Below are 15,831 nucleotides of genomic sequence, written 5' to 3' on the forward strand. Positions count from 1 at the left end.
GGTTGTTGTTTTTTTAGCTGTGATTCCTGGGTGTTAGGGGAGGGGTAGTCCCTCTGGTGGGGGGCACGTCGTGCTCCTTCTGGGGTCGTTTGTCCACCTCTGGTCCCCACCCTGCACTCAGCTCTATAAACTGCCAGCAGGTGACAGAGGCCACAATCCTGGGAATGGCTTCGACTCACTGGCGGAGGGTCCAACAATCACAAAGGTGGTTTCTGCGTGTGCCGTAGAGGGAAGTGAGGGGCAGATGGGGCTCGTCCACCTGGGAAGGTGAAGGAAAACACTGATTCGGATCCACTGCCTTGCAGGATATCTTTGGGAGGAGAAAAACCTAGGGAGCAAACGCTACACAAATCTAGTAAGAGCCATTCGATGGCGGAAGTGTCTTTTTTGAGAGGTGGTGGACTCTCCTTCCTTGGAGGTTTTCAAGCAGAGGTTCGTAGAATCATAGAATGGTAGAATTGGAAGGGACCCCGAGGGTCATCTAGTCCAACCCCCTGCAATGCAGGAATATTTCACCCAATGTGGGGCTCGAACCCACAACCCTGAGATTCCCATGCTCTACTGACTGAGCTATCACAGCTCATTTGTCATGGATGCTTCAGCTGAGATTCTTGCATGGCAGAGGGTTGGACTAGATGACGCTTGAGGTCCCATCCAAATCTACAATTATTATTATTATTATTATATTGAATATATGTACCGGAGGTCTCAGGGCGGTTCACAGAAAAGATCACAATATATAAAATCAAAAGAGCCCCATTTTAAAAGGGCACTGGATGTAAATCAGATCAAAGGCCTGGTAAAAAGGAACGTTTTTGCCTGGCGCCTAAAGGTGTGTGATGAAGGCACCAGGCGAACTTCCCTGGGGAGAGCATTCCACAGACGGGGAGCCACTGCAGAGAAGGCCCTGTCCTTGTGTTGCCACCCTCCGTACTTCTTGAGGAGGCGCACCGAAGGAGGGCCTTGGAAGATGATCTCAGGGTTCGGGTAGGTTTATATGGAAAGAGGTGGTTCTATTATTCCTTCTTCCCCAGATTGGTTTCACTCCTTCCATCAGGAAAGAAAAGGGGTGTGGGATCTGCATTCACAGTGCTCGTTTCTTCCTTGGCTCCTGTTTTAAGAGAGAAATCATCCTACAGCTTGAGCTGCCAAGGGTTAAAATTATCTGAGCTGGATTCCTAGAGAGGATGGGAATTTGGGAAGGGGGAGGAAGACCTACAAAGCAAATGGGTATTTCTGCCCAAAGCCCCTCCTGCCTGGTTCTTGCTTTGGAGGAATGCAGCCTCGGGGTCTCCCCAGTTCGGCATCGGGGACCCTTCTATGATCTGGTGAGCCCCCTACCTATTAATTTGACTTAAGGCGTGGAGAGGAGTCGGGAGGATGCAACTGCAATGCAGGAAAAAGAGGGGGTGGGGGCTAGGAATCCCCTGCGAGGGGGAGAGAGAGGCCCGGATTTGTGGCTGAATAGAAAAGAAGAGAAGAGCCCGAGAAGAGCAAGGAAGATCCTCCTCTCCCCATTTTCACCCCGCTTGTGCACCTGATCACCCTTTCACACGAACAGAACACCCGCATCATGATGCGGGGGAGCGCCGGGCGTGTCGGTCTGCAGCGCGGCGCCGATTGGCGGAAGCGCGGCGTAGTTTGTGCCAAGATTCGAATGGGTGCTCCTACCCCCCCCCTCCGAATCGCGCATCCACTGGAGAAGCGCGCGCGCGCCGTTTCAGACGTGCAAGGCTTGACACGCGGTGGGGAGGCTCTTTCGTCCCCCGAATGCAAAACTGGGGGAAGCTGTCGATCAAAGGCGGGAGACGCTGGTGGGAAGCAAAAGGGCCTGTGCGAATCTGGGCTTTAAAGGTTACAGGGCACGGATTGGGAGAGGAGTCTGGGGGTGGGGTTGGGGTGAAGGGAGGGTGGAAGCTGGAAAAGAGGAGAGTTGTAAGGGGGAGATCAGAGGGGTGGGATCCCTCATCTTCTGACTCCCAGCCAAACTGAAGGCTTTAATCCACTAGTCCTCAAGGAAAGGAACTCCACCCACAAATCTCTAGTTTCTATATAATTTCAAACTTGTCATTCCCCTGCCATTTCTTCAGGGTGCGAGGGAACTAGTTGCTAACCCAGATTTATCCACATTTCTTCAAGGAAAATCTTCCAGCCCTGACAACGTCATAATTTTCTAACAAGACAATGTGTGGGCGCAAAATAAGAATTGATAAATATGAAGAAATCTGGGAGGAATATTTAAGTGATAAGGCGGATAGTGGTGGGAAGTAGGGGGAGGAGAGAGAGAGATGGGAAAATATTGTTTAAAAAGGTGTAAAGGTAAAGGGTAAGGGGACCCCTCCCCTGACCATTAGGTCCAATCGTGGCCGACTCTGGGGTTGCGACGCTCATCTCGCTTTATTGGCCAAGGGAGCACAGCTTCCGGGTCATGTGGCCAGCACGACTAAGCTGCTTCTGGCGAACCAGAGCAGCGCACGGAAACGCCGTTTACCTTCCCGCCAGAGCGGTACCTATTTATCTACTTGCACTTTGGCGTGTTTTCGAACTGCTAGTATGGCAGGAGCAGGGACCGAGCAAGGGGAGTTCACCCAGTCGCGGGGATTCGAACCGCTGACCTTCACAAGTCCTAGGCTCTGTGGTTTAACCCACAGCGCCACCCACGTCCCCCCCCCCAAAAAAGGTGTAGTCGGAGGTATACCAGTGTATTCAAATCTGAATTGTCAAATTGTGTTATTATTGTTATTATGATATGTGTCTTTTGCGGTTGATGTTTGTATCGAAAAAAAATGGTTAAACAATTTTTTTAAAAAAGACAATGTCTTGGCTTTGCAGGACTTGGTAGCGGTGCCTTCAGCCGGCCCCTTGGCTTTGCCTTGAGAAATTGGCAGGAAAGGAGAGAGCGGTTTACCTGGAAAAAGATTGAAGATGGAGAATCCAGAAACAGCTGGCCGTGAAGCAGGAAGAGGCCCTGGGGCCATTCAGACTGGGGCCAGCGAGGGATTCTGGGAAAGAACCACGCAGGAGATCCCGGGCAAGGAGGTCGTCCTCAGCTCAGACGCTCAGCGCCAGTTCTTCAGGCGTTTCTGCTACCAGGAGGCCGAGGGACCCCGAGAGGTTTGCAGCCGACTCCACCATCTTTGCCATCGGTGGCTGGAGCCAGAGAGACACACCAAGGCTCAGATCCTGGATTTAGTGATCCTGGAGCAGTTCCTGGCTGTCCTCCCCCCAGAGATAGAGAACTGGGTCAGGGATTGTGGAGCGGAGACCAGTTCCCAGGCGGTGGCCCTGGCCGAAGGTTTCCTCCTGAGTTGGGCAGAGGAGAAGAAGCAGACAGAGCTGGAGGTGAGAGAGGGTTTCATCCTGGTGCCAGTGTGGTGTAGTGGTTAAGAGCGGTAGTCTCGTAATCTGGGGAACCGGGTTCGCGTCTCCGCTCCTCCACATGCAGCTGCTGGGTGACCTTGGGCCTGTCACACTTCTCTGAAGTCTCTCAGCCCCACTCACCTTGCAGAGTGTTTGTTGTGGGGCAGAAAGGGAAAGGAGAATGTTAGCCGCTCTGAGACTCCTTCGGGTAGTGATAAAGCGGGAAATCAAATCCAAACTCTTCTCTTCTTCCAACGTGCAGGAGGCTATCCTGGCACTCTCTGCAGTTGTCCAATCTGCACTAAAAATGTCCCAAAGCCTCTTGACTCTCCCTTTTTGTCACCCTTCCCCACATTCCCTGTTTCTGGTAAAGGGTCTGTTTTCAGAAGTGGCTCCTGATTTCCCTGACGCAGAGAAGGCTCCGGTGGGTCCCAGAGAAAGAGAGACTGTCCAGGAGGTTGTTGGAGGTGCCACCTCACTGGGTAAGGCTGAACGGGGCATCATCTTGGGCTCCTTCACTTATTTAAGGAATCAAAGGGGTGCCATATATATATATATATGCATACATATATATGCAGGTTTTGGTGTCTTCGGGTGTCTTCCCGTGTAAGAGTTGGGGTGTCTAGGCGACGTTTCGACGAGGTCTCACTCGTCATCTTCAGGCTGGTGCTTTCGGCTTCTTGTTACTGGAACAGAGCAGGATCTCAGTGTTTGAGTTCCTATAAATACTGTTGAGGGGGTGTGGTGTATAGCCTCCAACGTTCTGGGCAGAGAGGAAGTTCCCAGGTTAGTGTGTCTTTTCTTTTTTTCATTAATTACTTGAGGGATATCTTGAGTGATTTCTTGAGTGATATTCTGAGTACCACTTAGGAGACACCTAATGACCCTCCTAAGTGGTACTCAGAATATCACTCAAGAAATCACTCAAGATATCCCTCAAGTAATTAATGAACAAAAGAAGAAAAGACACACTAACCTGGGAACTTCCTCTCTGCCCAGAACGTTGGAGGCTATACACCACACCCCCTCAACAGTATTTATAGGAACTCAAACACTGAGATCCTGCTCTGTTCCAGTAACAAGAAGCCGAAAGCACCAGCCTGAAGATGACGAGTGAGACCTCGTCGAAACGTCGCCTAGACACCCCAACTCTTACACGGGAAGACACCCGAAGACACCAAAACCTGCATTCCTGTACCCGTGAAAATCTACGAAAGCATACATATATATATATACATACATACATATATATACACACACTGTATTTGTGTTCTTGTTTGGCGATCATTCGTAGCCGAGTAAGATTGTCTACCATAAATAGAGTCTTAACAGTGAGTCCATAAGTGATTGTGGAGGCCAATTGTGAATGCACACATCCTTCCACAGTGAAGATATAGGTTTCCGGGCGGGAGTTGATCATGGTGAGGGTTTGCCAAGTGAGTCCATAAGTGACTGTGTTGGCCAATTCTGGATCCACACATCCTTCCACAGTTGGGACATAGGCTTCCAGGCGGAGTTTCTCCCTTTTGTCCTGATCCTGAGTTCGAGCGTCTTCAAAGCTCATGACAGCTTTGGTAAAGGCTGTTCTCCAACTGGAGCGCTCGCAGGCCAGTGTTTCCCAGTTGTCGGAGGAGAGAAGCAGAAATGCTTTTGCTGGTGGAACAATTCTAACTGTGCAACCTTGATCTCCACCCTCGATGACCACTTAGAGAAGTGTCACTTGAACTCTGGGACGAGCGAGATCACCTTTGTCTCTCACAGGTGAAGGAATGATCCTGACAAGGCCTTCTCAGCCGTCTCTCCTTTATTCCAGAGGGGAAGCAGTTGCTGCAACAACAAATCAGGTAGGAGGACAGATCATTTCATTCATTCGTTTGTTTGTTTGTTTGTTTGTTAAATTCATCAGGGCAGTTCACAACGTAAAATTACAATGTTTAAAAACCACAAATGCGCAATAAAAATAAGAAGGAAACCAAACCAATCATCCTCTCCTCTGAAAGGGCATTGGATGGAGGTCAGTCAGCCAAAGGCCTGGTTGAAGAGGAACATTTTTGCCTAGTGTCTAAAGGTGTATCATGAAGGCGCCTGGGGAGAGCGTTCCATAAACAGGGAGCCACTGCAGAGAAGGCCCCGTTTTTGTGTTACCACCCTCCAGACCTCTCATGGAGGCGGCACACAAATAAGGGCCTTAGAGGACGATATTGGGGTCTGGATCAGTTCATATGAGAAGAGGCGGTCCTTGAGGTATTGCAGGGAGATAGGCTGGGGTCCGCCTAGGTGCCTCTGTTCCCTCCACAACTCCCTGGGCTTGACGAAGAAGAAGAAGAAGAAGTATACTGCCCTATACCTGCGGGTCTCAGGGTTCACCAGATAAAATCATAATATAAAAACACAAAATGCATAATAAAAATAAAAGAAAGAACAACCAAATAATCGCACCTCCCCAACACATTTTAAAAGGGCATTAGATGTCAGTCAGCCAAAGGCCTGGTTAAAGTGGAATAATAATAGTAATAATTTTGAAATTGAAATACTTTCTTGTCACTTGTACAACTTGTATATTTATAAATTTATTACTTATATTCTGCCCATCTGGCTGGGTTTTCCCAGCCACTCTGGGCGGCTTCCAACAAAAGATTAAAAATACATTAAAACATCAGTCATTAAAAACTTCCCTAAACAGGGAATGGCACACGGGTGGCACTGTGGGTTAAACCACAGAGCCTAGGACTTGCCGATCAGAAGGTCGGCAGTTCAAATCCCCATGACGGGGTGAGCTCCTGTTGCTCAGTCCCTGCTCCTGCCTACCTAGCAGTTCGAAAGCAGGTCAAAGTTCAAGTAGATAAATAGGTACCGCTCTGGCGGGAAGGTAAACGGTGTTTCCGTGTGCGGCACTGGTGCTGGCTCGCCAGCTGCAGCTTCGTCACGCTAGCCACATGACCCGGAAGCTGTACGCCGGCTCCCTCGGCCAGTAAAGCGAGATGAGTGCCACAACCCCAGAGTCGGCCACAACTGGACCTAATGGTCAGGGGTCCCTTTACCTTTAAACAGGGCATGCTTTTGAATCTCTCCCCTTCTCTTTCCTTATGTCAAAGCCACCTAGAAGGTGGACTGAGAATGTTATTGACATTAGAATTTCAAAGTTGGGAGGAATCTCCCTCCATGGATCATCTTAGCCCAACCCCCTTCATTGCAGGAATCTCAGCTAAAGCATCCCTGACAGGTGGCCACACAACCTCTACTTATAAACCTCCAAGGAGGGAGAGGTCACAGGCTTCCCAGGCCAGCAGGTTCTTCCTAAGGTTTAGCTGGAATTCTTGCAATTTGACTTGGGCTGCATTAATAGTATAGCATCTAGATCAAGGGAAGTAATAGTGCCACTGTATTCTGCTCTGGTCAGACCTCACCTGGAGTACTGTGTCCAGTTCTGGGCACCACAGTTCAAGAAGGACACTGACAAACTGGAACGTGTCCAGAGGAGGGCAACCAAAATGGTCAAAGGCCTGGAAACGATGCCTTATGAGGAACGGCTAAGGGAGCTGGGCATGTTTAGCCTGGAGAAGAGGAGGCTAAGGGGTGATATGATAGCCATGTTCAAATATATAAAAGGATGTCACATAGAGGAGAGAGAAAGGTTGTTTTCTGCTGCTCCAGAGAAGCGGACACGGAGCAATGGATCCAAACTACAAGAAAGAAGATTCCACCTAAACATGAGGAAGAACTTCCTGACAGTAAGAGCTGTTTGACAGTGGAATTTGCTGCCAAGGAGTGTGGTGGAGTCTCCTACTTTGAAGGTCTTTAAGCAGAGGCTTGACAACCATATGTCAGGAGTGCTCTGATGGTGTTTCCTGCTTGGCAGGGGGTTGGACTCGATGGCCCTTGTGGTCTCTTCCAACTCTATGATTCTATGATTCTATGACTCTTTCAGTTTGGGTCCAGCCCTCTGGAGCAGCCCAAGGCAAGCTGGCTCTCCCCCCAAAAACAGAGTCCTTTCTGTTGGGGATAATTCAGATGGAAATTCTCAGGTGTCAAAAAAAAGGTGGCATATTTATGCGCCCCTTGTTTTGTTAGCCCAAAAATTGAAAACGAGTGAGGTCCCAACGAAAGAAGAATGCCAACTTAAGTTGCCAGAATATGTGCAGCTTGCAGACTTAACATACAGAATAAGAGAACAAGAAGAAAATACGTTTAGAGAAGATTGGAAAACGTTTATGGAATATATCAGAAATAACTGTGTACAGCTGAAAACGCTGGCAGCATTAAGATAAATTCAACAGTGTAAATAAGTTTTGATGGATGCAATAATGGCATGGTTTTTGTAAAATATGCAGGGTTTTATGATATGTGAAATAAACCATGAAAAGAGAAGAAGGGAAGCCAATGATATTTTAAGGATGTGAAAATGATGGTTTTAAATTGTAAAACACAAAACTTAATAAAAATTATAAGGCCTACATTAGCTCCCAGTATGTTACGAGCACAATTCAAAGTGTTGGTGCTGACCTTTAAAGCCCTAAACAGCCTTGGTCCAGTATATCTGAAGGAGCGTCTCCACCCCCATCGTTCTACCCGGACACTGAGGTCCAGCGCCGAGGGCCTTCTGGTGGTTCCCTCACTGCGAGAAGCAAAGCTACAGGGAACCAGGCAGAGGGCCTTCTCGGTAGTGGCGCCTGCCCTGTGGAACACCCTCCCACCAGATGTCAAAGAAAAAAACAACTATCAGACATTTATAAGACATCTGAAGGCAGCCAGCCCTGTTCAGGGAAGTTTTTAATGTGTGACATTTTAATGTATTTTTAATCTTTGTTGGAAGCCGTCCAGAGTTGCTGGGGAGGCCCAGGCAGATGGGCGGGGTACAAATAACAAATTATTGTTGTTGTTTAGTTGTGTCCGACTCTTCGTGACCCCATGGACCAGAGCACGCCAGGCACTCCTGTCTTCCACAGCCTCCCGCAGTTTGGTCAAACTCATGCTGGTAGCTTCAAGAACACTGTCCAAACATCTCATCCTCTGTCGTCCCCTTCTCCTTGTGCCCTCAATCTTTCCCAACATCAGGGTCTGTTCCAGGGAGTCTTCTCTTCTCATGAGGTGGCCAAAGTATTGGAGCCTCAGCTTCATAATCTGTCCTTCCAGTGAGCACTCAGGGCTGATTTCCTTCAGAATGGATAGGTTTGATCTTCTTGCAGTCCATGGGACTCTCAAGAGTCTCCTCCAGCACCATAATTCAAAAGCATCAATTCTTTGGCGATCAGCCTTCTTTATGGTCCAGCTCTCACTTCCATACATCACTACTGGAATAAATTATTATTATAATATTATTATATACAAAAACAAGCTGGCTCCATCTTGCATGTGACAGCCCTTCAGATATTTGAAGATGGCGATCGTATCTCCTCTCAATCTTCTCAAGTACAGTGGTGCCCTGCAAGACGAATGCCTCGCAAGACGGAAAACTCGCTAGACGAAAGAGTTTTCCGTTTTGGAGGTGCTTCGCAAAACGAATCTCCTATGGGCTTGCTTCGCAAGATGACAATGTCTTGCGAGTTCCTGCTGGGTTTTTCCCCCTCCCCCCCTTTTTCTAAGCCGCTAAGCCGTTTATCAGCTGATCCGATCAGCAGATAAGCAGCTAAAAGCCGCTAATAGCGCTAAACCGCTTATCAGCTGATCCGATCAGCAGATAAGCCGCTAAAAGCCTCTAAAAGCCGCTAATAGCGCTAATCCGCTAATCCTTCAATGGGCTTGCTTCGCAAGACGAAAAAAACCGCTAGACGAAGAGAATCACAGAACAGATTCTTTTCGTCTTGCGAGGCACCACTGTATATACTTCCCAGTCTCCTTTCCTTGATGAGCCTTATGGGTTTTGCTAGTAGATGGCATGCTTGCTACCTACAAAGAGGCAAATATTTGATTTTCTCCTGCTTATTTTATTCATTTACACCCCACAATTACAGACACCTCTCATTGTCTCCTAGGGTGCAGGATCCACCTTTGAGGAGGTTGCTGTGTACTTCACGGGGGAGGAATGGGCTGGGCTGGCTCCTCACCAGAAAGCGCTGCATACAGAAGTCATGCAGGAGAACGGCCATCTTGTTGCCTCTCTCGGTAAGACCCTCAAGCAGACAATCACATTTTTTTAGAAATGGTAGGCACATTATAGGGTTTTTTTTGGCAGAATCTCAATATCTTGGTACCTCAAATCCGCCTTCCCCCTTTTCTAGCAGGGTTGATCTATATTTACCGATTCAAAGCAATTAACCTCATTAGCAGGGTTATTTGAAGATTTGTAAGCTGAAACTGCGTTTCGGAAGTCGAACGGACTTCTGGAATGGATTCCGTTCGACTTCCAAGGTACGACTGTACTTTGCAAGGTTATTATTGTGCTTCACCAGATCTTAATCTATTACAGTATTTGTAAGAATGGATTCCAAATACCATTGAACTTGTCCATGGCAAGTCTACGTTTATATGCAAGTTGTTCATACCTTAATAAGTACAAATACAAAAATAGATTTATTTTTTTCGGGTTAAGAACTATTTTATTCAAGTTCGGGATTTTTACATACATTATATTATCTCCTTCCAATTTTTAAATTTCCCGTAGAATTTTTTCCTTTCCCTCCCTTCCCACCCCCACCCCCCATATCCATTGGAAGGGTTCAAACAATTATCCTCAGCCACGGACATAAAGTCTTTAGTTTCCACCGAATGTCTTTTGTTCCAGTAGTTTTTATCCATTGAAGATAGGGGTTCCATCTGTTCCTTATCGTGGTGGAATTGACCTTCCACGTTGTTTCCTGTGACATGACTGCGACAATGTCCGACTGAATCAGTTCAAACAAATAACTATTCCATGCCTCCTCTGTCCATTTTTCTCTATCTTTTCCAACCTAAAGCTATCGTTGCCTTTCCCGCTAATATCATAGCTTTGAAGCTAAACTTATCTCTTTAGCCGTGTTTCCAAGTATACCCATTGTCATGAAATCAAAGTCTATTGAAAGCTTCACTTAAAAAAATTCATTAATAACCTTTCGGATACAAAAATAGATTTAAATACAAAAAAAAAGATTAGACTTATTGGAGAATATAAGAAGTTATTGGGTGAAACCATTGGTCCATCTAGTCCAGTACTGTCTACGCTGGACTGGCAGAAGCTGTCCAGGGTTCCAGGCAGGAAGGCTTTTCCAGCCATACCTGAAGATTCCAGGGATTGGACCTGAAACCTTCTTCATGCAAGGCAGAAACTTTACCGCTGAGCCATGGTCCTTCCTCAGAAGCCTGACAAAACAGCTGTGCTGTAGCAATTGGCCCACTGTCTGTTCTGGCTGGTATCACCTCTCCAAACTCATTTCCCAGGATGCACCAGGGCTCCTTCCACCATCCTTCAGTTAGCAGGTGGGGGAATCTGTTTGGACCAGTGAGCCAGGTTGTTATCCGGCTGCACACAGTGATGTTGATACGGCTCAGTCAGGAAAGAATGCATCTTCTGCCTTCTGGAAGAAGGTACAGGGTTATAAAGACTAGGACTAGCTGCCTGAGAAACAGTTTCTATCCAAATGCGATTTTGTTTGGTTTTTTGTTTCTTATTTTAATTTTAAAATAAATTTTATTTAACATAATTATTGCAAAATACAAGCAAAATACATACAAATACATACATAAATATATTTTTCGGATAAGCACACATGGTATATAAAAAAGAACACAAAATAAAAAAGGAAGAAAATAAAAAAAGAAGAAAAATTGGAAGAAGAAAAATTGGAAGAATTTATTCCAAATTTATTCTACAAATATCTCAATAATAAAACTTCATTGATTGACTTCCATCGCTTACACTGCACTTCCTATATACATTTTAAGCAAGTGGTAGAATTTTCACCTGCCAAACGCGCGGCTCTCCCACAGCTAGCGAACTGCTTGCCGGCACCCAGAAGCTTGGGGCGCGCTGAGCTCCGCACGCCCCAAGCTTCGGGATTAGCGCAGCGGTCCGCTAGCCCTGGGAGAGCCGCGCGGCTCTCCCACGTGGCTGAACTCCGCACGCCCCAAGCTTCTGGGTGCCGGCAAGCAGTTCTCCCAGGGCTAGCGGAGAGCTTGCCGACACCCAGAAGCTTGGGGCGCGCTGAGCTCCGCACGCCCCAAGCTTCGGGATTAGCGCAGCACACCTGGGGGGGAAATAAAAAATTTTTTCCTTTATTTCCCCCCAAAAAAACTAGGTGCATCCTATGGGCCGGTGCGTCCTATGGGGCGAAAAATACGGTATATTGTATTTAAAAATGGGGTATCAGAGTTTTTAGGGGGCTAAACAGGTTGGGATGGCTGGGACAGCAGGCTTGTTGGTTTTTGAATGTCTGATGTAGATTTTTCAATTTCGCTGTTCTGTATGGGACAATGACAATAAAGATGACCGTATCGTATCTGATTGTTGCATTTGCTTACACAATAACCTTGTGAGTAGGCTAGGCTGAAAGAGAGTGACCGGCCCAGGATAAACCAGTGAACTTCAGGTCTGAGCTGGGAGCTGAAACAGTGGTCGTTAGATGTGTGATAGGATGTCCCTCCCATCTAAGCCTTAGCAGTTTTTCCCCTTTATCACAAGTGGTGGTTCAAGCTGTCCAGTGATTCAAGACTCTCATTTCTTCCTCTCTTTTCTCTCCCCATTGCAGCAGAAGACATATGTGAAACCATGGCGAAAACAGAACTACCCGCGTTGCCACCAGAACAAGGTACATGTGAAGACTTGGAACAGCAGAGAAGGAAAACAGAAACAAATCCAAATGGCTGGAGTAAACCCTCTGCTTCCGAAGGCCGCAACTACCACGAGATTGCAACAGATGAAACGACAGATGAAATAAGAGAAACGAGCAAATGTTGTGTGTATTGGGAATGTTTCAGTTCAGCTCCTCGCGCAGGTCAAAAAACAAACCAGTGCTTGGAAGGCAGAAAGTGCGTCGATGAGACGATAACTGCGATTAATCAGATGATTCACAAAGAGGGGAAACCATTCCGGTGCGTGGAATGTGGAAAGCGCTTCAGTCTGAGTTCCACCCTTGCTTCTCACCAGATAATTCACAGAGCGGAGAAGCCATATAGGTGCTTGCAGTGCGGAAAGGGCTTCAGCCAGAAAATTCATCTCACTTCCCATCAAAGAACTCATACAGGGGAGAAACCGTACCAGTGCCCGGAATGCGGGAAGAGCTTCAGCGAGAAGGCGAACCTCGCTTCCCATCACCGGACGCACACAGGGGAGAAACCGTATCAGTGCCCCGAATGTGGGAAGTGTTTCAGGTTGAGCTCCACCTTGAGTTCCCATCAAAGAATTCACAGGGTGGAGAAGCCCCATAAGTGCTTGGAATGCGGGAAGGGTTTCAGCCAGAAGATTCACCTCACATCCCACCAGAGAATTCACACAGGGGAGAAGCCCTACCAGTGCGTGGAATGTGGGAAAAGCTTCATTAGATACTCCAGCCTGACTTCACACCAAAACATCCACAAAGGGGAGAAGCCATTTCGGTGCCCCCAATGCGGGAAGAGCTTCAGTCAGAGTTCCACCCTTAGTTCTCATCAGAGAATCCACAGAGTGGATAAGCCGTACAAATGCTTGGAATGTGGGAAGGGCTTCACTCAGATGATACACCTCACTTCCCACCAGAGGATTCACACCGGGGAGAAGCCGTACCAATGTTCAGAGTGCGGGAAGAGCTTCATTCGAGGTTCGAACCTTATTTCGCATCAGAAAATCCACACCGGGGAGAAACCCTATCAGTGTTTGGAATGCGGGAAGAGCTTCAGTCACAAGATCAACCTCACTTCCCATCAAAGGATTCATACGGGGGAAAGGCCCTATCAGTGCTCAGAATGTGGGAAGAGCTTCAGTCAGAAGAGCAACCTTACCTCTCATCAGAGAATTCACACACAGGAGAAACCGCACCAATGCATGGAATGCGGAAAAAGCTTCAGCAGTAAGATCAATCTCGCCTATCATCAAAGAATTCACAGCAGTGCTTGGAATATGCAGTAACTCTGAATCATACCGGCGAGCCCACATATAAGTGTTTTCTCCATCGGAAATGTCGATGAGTAATATTTATTTTTGTGAACGGATAAGAAAATAGACATAAATGCACAAAGTACATACAGTGGTACCTCAGGTTACATACGCTTCAGGTTACATTCGCTTCAGGTTACAGACTCCGCTAACCCACAAATACTGCTTCAGGTTAAGAACTTTGCTTCAGGATGAGAACAGAAATCATGTGGCGGCAGCGGGAGGCCCCATTAGCTAAAGTAGTGCTTCAGGTTAAGAACAGTTTCAGGTTAAGAACAGCCCTCCGGAACAAATTAAGTACTTAACCCGAGGTACCACTGTATTGCTGTCAAATATAATGTTGCAGATAACTCCATGTCCTAGACGATCTAATAACAGAGAAAAATTAATCAGGCCCATTTCTGGGGAAACCCAACTTTCTCAAGCTGAATTTGATTCAGCCTTCTCTGTTAACCAGTCCAAACCCTTGACTGGAGATACTGAACTGCCTTGACTTAGCTAAGCTTCAAAGCTTATCTCTGTTGTAAGCAATGAATCCTTATAATGTGTTATGTTTCGTTCAGGGCCCAGTTTAATGAAATAATTTGTCTAGTCAAAAAGGAACAGCATGACCTATCCGATAGCTGTATGTTTAGAAATGCCCTGACCTAGTGAAATTAACATCTTTGAGTGCCGTCTCTGAGTGGCATGGCCAGAGGTACTTTGAACAACTGCATTTATATAACAATAATCTAAAAGTGACTGGAGTAAAAACACCTGCATGTTTCGAATAAAACACCTGCATGCTTAGATTGAAACCTGCATGTATATAACCTTGTTATTAGAATTATTGCTTTCTTTTCATCCATTTAGGTATCCTATAAAATTGGCAGTTTGATCTGAAATATTGTTATTAGCTATTTGATTTCTTACTTGCCTTTCACCATAAGGTGGATTCCAGCAATTAAAATGCTGTATTAAAAACAGTTTAAAACAAAGTTAAATTCACAGGAATGGAGGGGGGGGGGCGGTTTCCTGAAAACCTGTATATCAATTGTAAAAAGCAAAGAGGTGTGTTTTCAGCATATGACATAAACTATACAAGGAATGTGCCCGACGCAGCTCTATGGGAGAGGGATTTCCACAACCTAGGGGCTGCCATAGAGAATGGCCTGTTGCAGGTCAACCCCTCATCTTCAAAAGGTGGTGGAACAGCCAAGAGGGGCCATTCTGCTGATCTTAACCCAAGAAGGTCTGTGGAGAAGGAGGCAATTTCTCAGATATTTGGGGCCTAAGTCAATTAGGGCTTTCAATGCTGTTAGAAGTGGGTCTGAGACCCTCAAAATAAAATCTGAACAAAATTGGTGAAGCAGCAAAGTGTTTATTGAATATAAAAGCGTTCTTGCAAGAGCGAGTGTCCAAAGCAGGCACACCCAAAATTAGCAAAACATAACGGGAAGAAATGGAGGCAGTGAGAGATTTTACTTTCTTGGGCTCCATGATCACTGCAGATGGTGACAGCAGTCACGAAATTAAAAGACGCCTGCTTCTTGGGAGAAAAGCAATGACAAACCTAGACAGCATCTTATAAAGCATCGCCTTGCCAACAAAGGTCCATATAGTTAAAGCCATGGTTTTCCCAGTAGTGAGGTATGGAAGTGACAGCTGGACCATAAAGAAGGCTGATCGCCGAACAATTGATGCTTTTGAATTATGGTGCTGGAGGAGAGTCTTGAGAGTCCCATGGACTGCAAGAAGATCAAACCTCTCCATTCTGAAGAAAATCAGCCCTGAGTGCTCACTGGAAGGACAGATCGTGAAGCTGAGGCTCCAAGACTTTGGCCACCTCATGAGAAGAGAAGACTCCCTGGAAAAGAACCTGGTGTTGGGAAAGATGGAGGGCACAAGGAGAAGGGGACGACAGAGGACGAGATGGTTGGACAGTGTTCTCGTAGCTATCAGCATGAGTTGTACCAAACTGCGGGAGGCAGTGGGAGACAGAAGTGCCTGGCGTGCTCTGGTCCAGGGGGTCACGAAGAGTCGGACACGACTAAATGACTAAACAACAACAACAAACATTTGTTATCGTACACAAATCGTAATCATTTTACAAATAGGATTCTCAGAACCCCTGAACTTCCCTCCATGGTTTCCCCAGATATTCTTTTCAAACTGAGTCTTATCATATTCATATTTTCTTAAATCTCAATTTTTATCATAATTCTCACTTCACTGCACTCCAGTGTTTTCAATTGTTTACAGTGTTCTTTCAAGTAACTTAATCCCCCCCCCATTCTTTATTAAATTTATTGTCTTCTTGATCTCCGTTTTTCTCAGTCATTTTCACCAGTTCGGCATCTCTATCCACCATTCTTCTTTTGTAGGTAAATTGTCCTCCTTCCATCTTTGGGCAAGTTGCATCCGCGCAGCTGTTGTAGCATACATAAATA

General features: G+C 46.5%; 3 protein-coding genes across 5 annotated transcripts in view; all 3 read left to right on the forward strand.

Annotated features, from left to right (window-relative positions):
- Nucleotides 1–2,106, forward strand: part of LOC308579754 (zinc finger protein 560-like) — a gene marked incomplete at its 3' end in the record, with an annotated part of 31,436 nt that extends 29,330 nt beyond the window's left edge. Inside the window, exon 8 of the mRNA XM_081180688.1 lies at nt 2,091–2,106. Coding sequence (XP_081036814.1) covers nt 2,091–2,106 — 16 coding nt within the window. The remainder of the gene's footprint in view (nt 1–2,090) is intronic.
- The window catches only part of LOC308578971 (uncharacterized protein), an 82,517-nt gene extending 73,918 nt beyond the window's left edge, over nt 1–8,599 (forward strand). The window contains exon 3 of the mRNA XM_081179570.1: nt 8,530–8,599. The gene's annotated coding sequence lies outside the window, so the exon portion shown is untranslated. The remainder of the gene's footprint in view (nt 1–8,529) is intronic.
- On the forward strand, nt 839–14,841 carry LOC308580524 (uncharacterized protein). Of its 3 annotated transcripts, none has more exons than XM_081182301.1 (6): nt 839–1,328; nt 2,833–3,342; nt 3,734–3,842; nt 5,122–5,204; nt 9,333–9,462; nt 12,024–14,841. In XM_081182301.1, exons 2-6 carry the CDS (start codon nt 2,926–2,928, stop codon nt 13,373–13,375), a joined length of 2,091 nt encoding a protein of 696 aa, XP_081038427.1. In that variant the 5' UTR covers nt 839–1,328; nt 2,833–2,925; the 3' UTR covers nt 13,376–14,841. The 3 variants fall into 3 exon arrangements, with proteins under 3 accessions (XP_081038427.1, XP_081038425.1, XP_081038426.1); XM_081182299.1 differs by having other exon boundaries at nt 926–1,328; nt 12,021–14,840; XM_081182300.1 differs by lacking the exon at nt 839–1,328 and adding an exon at nt 1,372–1,854 and having other exon boundaries at nt 12,021–14,840.
- Nucleotides 14,842–15,831: the final 990 nt, after the last annotated feature.

Source organism: Podarcis bocagei, assembly GCF_964188305.1.
Source record: "Podarcis bocagei genome assembly, chromosome: 2".
In the NCBI taxonomy this organism is placed as follows: Eukaryota; Metazoa; Chordata; class Lepidosauria; order Squamata; family Lacertidae; genus Podarcis; species Podarcis bocagei.

Coding starts and splice junctions, on each gene's coding strand:
- LOC308580524 (XM_081182299.1), top strand. CDS start 2,926: ATGGAGAATCCAGAAACAGCTGGCCGTGAAGCAGGAAGAGGCCCTGGG. Junction 3,343..3,733: donor AGAAGCAGACAGAGCTGGAG/GTGAGAGAGGGT, acceptor TTTCTGGTAAAG/GGTCTGTTTTCAGAAGTGGC. Junction 3,843..5,121: donor TGGAGGTGCCACCTCACTGG/GTAAGGCTGAAC, acceptor TGTCTCTCACAG/GTGAAGGAATGATCCTGACA.